General features: G+C 47.5%; 1 protein-coding gene across 7 annotated transcripts; it reads left to right on the plus strand.

Moving 5' to 3' along the window:
* The first annotated feature begins 96 nt into the window (after window positions 1–96).
* On the plus strand, window positions 97–7,696 carry LOC105079382 (sperm acrosome-associated protein 5). Of its 7 annotated transcripts, none has more exons than XR_012504784.1 (4): window positions 97–326; window positions 1,410–1,622; window positions 7,323–7,401; window positions 7,505–7,696. XR_012504784.1 is itself a non-coding variant. In XM_010968103.3 (4 exons), the coding sequence occupies exons 1-4, from the start codon at window positions 5,463–5,465 to the stop codon at window positions 7,602–7,604; spliced, it is 483 nt and encodes a 160-aa protein (XP_010966405.1). In that variant the 5' UTR covers window positions 4,913–5,462; the 3' UTR covers window positions 7,605–7,696. The 7 variants fall into 7 exon arrangements, 1 of the variants encoding a protein (XP_010966405.1); XR_012504785.1 differs by having other exon boundaries at window positions 99–303; XR_006719370.2 differs by lacking the exon at window positions 1,410–1,622 and adding an exon at window positions 4,828–4,897 and having other exon boundaries at window positions 109–303.
* The last annotated feature ends 832 nt before the right edge of the window (window positions 7,697–8,528 follow it).

Genomic DNA, 8,528 nt, shown 5'->3' on the forward strand with positions numbered 1-8,528 from the left:
AGTCAACATGGGGTCCCCTCCCGCCGGCCCGACGCGAACGCTGAGGGGCTGCGGCGCAGGCGCGGAGGGAAGATGGCCGCTCCAGTGACGTCACTGCTCTGAAGAGAAGGCCACGCCCACCGTGTCTCTTCCCCTAGAGTGCGGCCGCATAGAGCAGGTGTATCCTTTGATCTGCGGAGGCTGTCATTCCTAAGACTCCAAAGACCGGTTTCCTTCTGTCAGGGAGGAGAAGTGCCCAATTAAGGAAAATGCTCGCAGTGGGGAATTTGATGTCTTGAACTTGGAGGGCAGCAGGTTTTGCAGGTATAATTGAACGGGAGGACGAGGTGCGTGGCCGAATTGCTCTGCGTGCACAAAGGCTAGGAGATAGGGAAAGGTCACTGGCTCCATCCAGTGGCTGAGCCTGGGAGTTTACAGTCTAGCGTTTGAAGGAGGGTGTGCCGACAAACAAGAAGCTGAAGAATAAAGGGCCACCTAGGGCGCGCGCGCACACAGACACACACAGACACACACACACACACACACACACACACACGAAGGGGATGTGTTCAGTACTGGCTGACGGATTGCTTTCTCAGGATGGGCAGAGACGATCTCCTTTCGTCGAGGGGGACAGTTACACTGACCAAAAGGAGCCGGCCAGACAAATATCTGAAGCAAAGAGTTTTGTGGTGGAGGGCACGGCTCTTGCAAAGGCCCTGAAGTAGGACCTAGCTTGGCGTGTTGGAGGAACAGAAACAGTGTCAGTGTGTTGGGTGTGTAGGAGTTGCGGGTAAGAGAAAAGAGAGTGGGGGCCAGGTGCTGTAGGGCCTCTGCCAGGGACAGAGCTCATGTTTTGTTCTGGACATAATGGGAAGCCATAAGGGGGAATCAAATTTTTAAAAGACTGGTCTGAAGTAATCTAGCATTATATATTAACTTTAAAAATGCACATATATTTGAATCTTGTTTATTGCCTGTCTTGTGCCACTAGAACATGAGTTCTGCAGGAGTTTGCTTAAGCACTTTCTGTATGCCAGGTAATGTTCTAGACATTGGGACTACAGGAGGGACAAAAACAGAACCAACCAAACAAACGTGATGGAGACAACCTGGTTTCAAACTCGCGCCTACCGGCTGTGTAATCTACGGCAGGACTCTTAACTCCTATATGATAAATTTCCTCACCTATAAAATGGGCATAATGACAGCACCTACCTCATTAGGGCTGTGGTGACAGATGAGCTGATCATTGTAAATGGTTTAGAATAATGCCTGGCATGTAGTAAGTGAATATTATTTATTATTATTATTATTATTATTATTATTATTATTATTATTATTATTATTATTATTATTATAAAATTAGACATGCATATGTACAAAACTTTTTTAAATAAGAAGGAAACAAATAAAAAGATGACCTGCAGGCTACCTGTGGATAACAGATCGCAGAGGGCAAGGGCGAAAACAGGAAGAACAGTGAGAAGGCTCCTGCCAGTAGGGCCCAGCAAGTGACAATGGAGGCTCAGACCTAGCTCAGTATCTCCTGTGTGCCGGGCACTGGGTGAAGCACATGGTATGACCTGCCTCAGAGAGTCCCCATTTTCTGTCAGCAATCCTGTGGTCACCCCTCTTGTCAGGTGAGGAAACTGAGTCCCAGAGAGACTAAATAACTTGCCCAAGGTCACACGTGTTCCCAAGATCAGATCCTCAGTTTTTCTACCCAATAATATTCTTCTTTTGTTTATTCAGTATCCCATAGATCTTCCAGAAAATACCTGAGGGTCCTCATTCCGGAACCATTAAAACTAGACAAGGAATTTTTAAAATCAGAAGTACAATTAGAACTTTCTAGCAGACAAAGCAAAGAGAGAAAGCAAGGAAGTAACTCAGGTCTCTTGCTCCCTGAAGGATCTGCACCTCCTGGGTAAAAAACTTGTCATCTCTCTGAATGTGTTAGGAGGTGGAAAATAGAAGGGGCTGGACCTTTAGGGCTCATACCAATCTGGCCTCTTCCAGCCTATAAACATCACCCCACCACCACAGTGTACACACACACACATGCACACAGCCCTATGTGAAGGGAGAAATCCTTTAGGGTTGGTGGGTTTGGGGTGCAGTGCTTGCTAGCTCCAGAAATGTCCCTGAGCCAGTGATGCAGTCCTCCAGAAACTGTCCCAGGGGTCACAGTGCATATGTAAAAGCTGTGTGAGGCCAGCTTTTCTACTGTGGAGTTAGGACGCCCACACTCTGTCCTTGGGCATCCTCTACCATCAGTCCCTACAGGTGCAAACTCATTCAGTGGCCTAAGCAGCGGGTAGCTAGGTGAAGGGGTGTGGAAAGCTGACAGGTAGCTGGTCCCACCACAGAATCTGCACGATGTGACACTCTCACCCAAAGTTCACCCCACCCCCCACCAACTCACTGGTGAGTCATCACAATTGCTCTTAAGATACATTTTATCAAAACTATGGAAGTGTTGCTAATGGTAAGCAATCATTTTGGACCATGAGATAGCAGGTGAGTTTGGCAGGGCAACAACACAGAAGGAGCCAGCTCTCCAATGACCTTGGAGCTGCCACTCTAGCTTTGAACTACCTGCTTCCAAGAGAGGAATCCCCTTGCATCCTCTTGAAGCAACTGGTATTTGTGGTGGTGTTGGTATGTGCAGCCCAATGGAATCCCGAATGATGCATCAGACCTTTCTGTCTTGGCCAATGTGTCACTAAACGGGAGACACACGAGACCAGTGGGGGCCGGGGGTGGGGTGGTGCATAATGGTGAATGAAGGACAAGTTGGGAATGAATGGGGGCAAGGAGAGACAAAGGGTGATGGCAGGGAGGTGAACAAGCAGTAGAGCGGAGTCAATGTGGGCAATGTGGGGCAGAATGAGGGAGTGACTAGGTGTTTGATTTTGAATTAATTTAAGATTATGGATGAGACTGAGTAGATGATGGGGAAATGAGACACAGTCTAAGTGACAGAATGTGACCTTGGGAGCAGACTGTGAGTGAATGGGGCAATGAACGGTGGTGAACGTGAATGGAAGCATTAGAGTGCAAGTTGAGGGGGGGTTATAGCTCAGTGGTAGAGTACATGCTTAGCATGCAGGAGGTCCTAGGTTCAATCCCCAGTATGTCCATTAAAACAAAAAAGAACAAACTATACATAGAGTGCACGTTGATATGAGTATTAAGGATTAGAGTGTAAATGAGCGATGGTTTATGGGGCACGGTATGAGTAAGGAGAAGCGAATTTAGGGGGAGAGTAGGAGTGAATGGAGGTAATTTGAGGCACAGAGGGAAGAATGTGGGGCACAAGGGACAGAAGAGGAAATGGAAATGAAGATGCGGTAGAATGTGAATAGGTGAATCGGGTTGAGTTTGTTTGAGTGGGGATACTATGAAGAATGAGAGTGACAGGAAGCGAATGTGGAGCAGACTGGGATTAGATCCGGGAATGCGGGACAGCGTTCCAGAAATGTGCGGGGATCCCAGTGGGAATCAGCCAGGGTGAATGAGCTGAAGAATATGCATGAATGGAGGTAACAGTGGGCAGAGTGAGAGGGGATGGAAGTCAAAAGCAGATGAGTAATCGGGTGTTGTGAGGCCAAGGGAGAGGGGATGAAGGTCACATGGCCCATGGTGAGTAAAGTGGGGGGAAATGGGGTCCACTGTCAGCAAAATGTGGTAAATCCAAGGCAGAGTGTAACTGAATGAGGGTACTGTGAGGCGGAGTGGGAGCAACTGGACAGGAATCAGGAGCAGAACGGGAGTGATGAGTGGGAACAGGGCTTATATTGGCAGTGACTTTAAATGACTGAGGCAGAATGAGAGCAAATGGAGGCAAGGAAGAGAAGATTGAGAAAGAATGGAGGTGACCGAGCAGAGTTTCTGTGGGTAATTTTGGGAGTAAGACAGGGCAGTTTCAGGAAATGCAAGTAATACGGGGACAGCACTGGAGAGGAAAGAATACAGGGGCAGAAAGAGAGTGTATGAAGGAGAGAATGAGGCCCAGAGTCAATGGACAAAACAGAAGAATGGGCCACATGAGAGCAGATGGGAGTCATGTGATGCGGTGTCAGGAAGTGAAGGTGAAAGTCAGAAACGAGAGTCTGCGTGGAAGCGAATGGAGGTGAAGAAGGGATGTGATGTCAAAGAACTTGGGTAATGAGAAGTAGAGGATTAGGGAACTGCAGTAACATGAGGCCCAGGGTGACTGAATACAAGTGGATAAGAGGCAGTGCAAATGGATGGGGAAATAAAAGGTAAAATGAGAATCAGGGTGAAAAAGCAGTAGAGTGAATATGTACATGTAATAGAGAATGTGTAATATGGAATGTGGAGCAGGGTCTGATTAAATGGGGTAACATGGGTCAGATCCCAGTATATGAGGGCTGAACAGGGCACACTAAGTGAAGAGACGTGAAGGAGGTGCTTGTGGGGCCAACTGATGTCCTTCAAAGTCCGACAACCCCCATTCCTGGGCTCTCAGATGTCTACCTGTGATCTCTCAACAGATAACGTACGTTCTGGGCATGTTTGCCCTAACAAACTAATAGCCTTAGGTAATGCCTAATCTCACAATGGCTCAGGCTGGTTTGTTTCAGCCCACTTTTTCAGAGTCATAAACCCTACCACCCTTCATGGACCCTAAACTTCTTACTTCGCCTACAACCAATCAGAGACTTGTGCACAAGCCAGTCAGGCACTTTGTGACTCCATCTTATAAAAGACCCCAACAACCGACCCTCAGTTGTTGGCCTGCTCATCTGTGTGGCTGGCTGTTGTCTATGGCAGCACAGCCTAATAAACTCCCTTTCTATTTTCATTCTTTGTCTTTAGTAAATTCTTTTACCACCCGCAGTACCGGCCTGCCTTGTCCACCAACAGTGCTGAGAATGAGTAAATGGAGGTAATGTGGGGCAGAGGGCGAGGGCATGGTGGCCACGTTTTACAGAACATGGGGAACCTGAGGTGAAAGTAGGCACAGTGTAGTAAACAGAGCTGACTACTTAGCAGAGTTGGGGGGAATGGAGCTGATGAGGGGCAGAGTGAGTGGAAATGGAGGTACCCAAGTTGTAGAGTATGATTAACGGGAGGAGAGTGGGACAGTGTTAAGGAATGTAGGGGAATGTGGGTTGAGTGTGAAGCCTAGAACCTGGGTCCCATCTGTCTTTTGTGTGTCCCCAGTCTCTCTCTCCCTACATCCCTTTCTGAGATTTCTGGGTTTCTCCCTGTCTGTATCTCATTCCACCTCTGTGTACACATCAGTATCTTTCTTTTTCTTTGTGTGTGTCTCTAACAGAGCTGGCACTGGGGAAGATGGTGAGGTGCCCAGCCTTCTGGCTTCTGTGTTCCGGAATCTTTCACTTAGATCTTGGCTCATAGAGCCCAGAGTTCCAGAATGCTCTGAGTTCTCAACACTGTAGAGTGAGTCTGGAGTGAGGAGTCAGTGAGGAGAGCTTGTGGGTGTCATCATGCAGGCCTGGGGCACTGTAGTGGTGACCCTAGCCATGCTAATGGCTGCCACTGTGGATGCCAAGATCTATGAACGCTGTGACCTGGCAATGAAGCTGCAAAAGGCGGGCCTGAATGGCTTCAAGGGCTACACCATTGGAGACTGTGAGATACCAGCTGCCCCAAGTCCCCTACCCACACCCCAAACCTCCCACCACACTCAAACCCAGGCCCTACTTGCCAGACTAGGGAATGATCCTCTCAGTCACCCCCTGACTGTGATGAGTAGTTTAACTAACTCTAATTTCATCATCATTGCCTTCAGAACCACTTACCCTCATCTCTACTACCACCACCATCACTTCCATCAACATCATCACTGCTGTTATCACCATGAATACCATTACCACCACCATCACTGTTACCTCACCAGAATCACCAACATCAACACTACCACCAAACCAAGATCATCACCTCCACAACTGAGATAGAAATCATCCCTGCCCCATGCCCCCCTCATCCTACCCTCCCTCATTCCCAGGACCCATGCCTATCTGCTACCTCCCCACTCCCTGCCCCAGGGCTGTGCATGGCACACTATGAGAGTGGCTTTGACACTTCCTTCGTGGATCACAATCCTGATGGCAGCAGTGAATATGGCATTTTCCAGCTGAACTCCGCCTGGTGGTGTGACAATGGTGTTACACCCACACAGAACTTCTGTCACATGGAGTGTCATGGTGAGGCAGCACTGGGGATACCTTGAAGCCCTGCCTGGCCTCACTCCCTAACATGCAGGGGGCAAGATTGTCTAAGCCATAATCTTGAATAACAACCAGAAAAATGATAGGGAAAGGATCCAAGTTTCCTGGGCTGTTAGAGACACCATCCTGTATCCTTACTCAGAGTGCACTGAGATGTTGTTTAGGTCAGGAGGACTCAGAGCCCCTAAACCTCACCTAGAATGAAGGCTGCCATTTTCTCAGACTCAGGAAACAAGACACTTAGCTCCACGTGGAATGGAGGAGGAAACTGTCAAGATTTGGGGTTAGGGTGGTTCAGACCCTGAGGGAAGAAGCAGATATCCATCTGTAAGAACAGAAACTAAGTACCTCCATGCAGAAAGCAGAGGGTTTTCCAGACAAGAGTGTGGTATTGTTGTGGACAAAAGTGAATAGCAGTAGAAGTTGTTCAGGGTTGGCCAAAATGGCATTTGAGGCTGTCCAAGATAGGCCAAGTTTATTTGGGGCCAGCCCAAGTGGAAGCTGAAGTTGTCCAAGTCCTGCCACAGTGATAGAAGAGGTCATCCAGGACTAGCCAGCTTGAAGGTTGAGGTTGTCCAGGACTAGTCTAGATAGTGGTTGAGATCATTAACTAGTCAGAATGGCAGTTAAGGTCATCCTGGTCCAGCCACCTCAGCAGTTGAGATCATCTAGGTCCAGACACCATAGTAGCTGAGGTTGAACAGGACTAGCCAACATGGAGACTGAGGTCACTTCTAACTTGTCAAAATGCATGTTGAGGTTATCCAGGACCTGAAAACATAGTGTTTGATAGCCCCAGGACTGACCAACCTTGCAGCTGACTGGTTCCCTACCAGCCAATAGCCATTGCCATTGAGATCATTCATAACCACACAACATGACAGTTGAAGTCATCCAGAACTGGCCAACATAGAATTTGAGGTTGTCCAGGACCAGCCAGTATGGTGGTTGAGGTAATTCATAACCAGCTGATAAGTGAACCAAGGTCATTGAGAATCAGACAATATAGTGGTTGAAGTTATTCTGGCCCCAAGGAACCCAGAACCCCTGGGCCCTTCATACACTGTCACTGTGTCCCCAGTACACCAAATCACTATGTCCCTCTCTTCCCCTTAGACCTGCTCAACCGCCATATTCTGGATGACATCATGTGTGCCAAGCGGGTAGTGTCCTCACAGAATGGTATGGCTGCCTGGTAAGTTCATGAGGATGGCTCAGACCCTGGGCATCTGGGATAGTGGCACTGCCACCCCATCAGCCTGTCCACTTTATCCTCCCTCTCTCCCTTCATTTCCCAGGGATTCTTGGATCCAGCACTGTTTTGGCCATGATGTATCTGAATGGCTCAAGGGATGTCGTCTGTATGCAAAACCTGACACAAGAAAAATTAATTCGTGACTCGGATTCCCAGAGATAGAGATTTTATCTTCCTTTCTGTTCTTTCTTTGGTGGATTTAATAAAGGATGATATCTATAAACAATGCAAGAGATCTCTGATGTCTGACTCTCTTCATTTTTGCAATGCCTGAAGTTACCCCTATTCAATCACTTCTTCCATATATTCAAAGGTCTAACTAATCAGGGGACACCAGATCCCTCGGGGTGGGAGGTGGGGTCGGGGTGAAGGATAGTGTAGTAATTAAGAGCATAGGTTCTCCTGGGTTCAGATACTATCTCTACCACTTACTAGCTGGGTTGTCTTGGGTGAGGCACTTAATTTCTTTGTGCCTCAGTTTCCTCATCTGCAAAATGAGGATGATAGTGGTAGTACATATTTCACGGGGTTGCTGGGAGAATTAAATGAATTAATGTTTGTAAAGCACATAAAGTGCTTGGTACATCAAGCAAATAGAGGTCTGGAAATAGAAGGGTGGGGATGGGGAGGTATGAAAATTGGCTTCCCTTAAAAATTATCACTCTCAGTTGAGGTAACTACAGGGTCTTTAATTAAGGCAGATACAGTCTCTTCAGAGGAAAATGGAATTGGTTTCAGCTTATACAGCAAGCTCAGCAGGTATTAGGAGTTAAAAGCATTCACACGGTCCCACATATTAGTATTCTAACTCAGCCCCTCACTCCTTTCAGTATCCAATCACTCCAATCAGTACCCAAAGTTTCAAATGACAAACTAGAAATTTTGGCCAGGAATTCAATGGATGCACAAGATAATAATGTCTTTTTACAGACTGCCTGGGTTTCAGTCTATATCTTGAGCAGAGAATTAAGGGATTTGACTTGCCATTCTATTTCTTTCTGCTGGCCAGCCCCATTGGAAGCAGTTACCCCTTCGAGGAAGCAGTCCCTCATGTCCTTTGTACTCTT

Source organism: Camelus bactrianus, chromosome X, assembly GCF_048773025.1.
Source record: "Camelus bactrianus isolate YW-2024 breed Bactrian camel chromosome X, ASM4877302v1, whole genome shotgun sequence".
NCBI lineage: Eukaryota > Metazoa > Chordata > Mammalia > Artiodactyla > Camelidae > Camelus > Camelus bactrianus.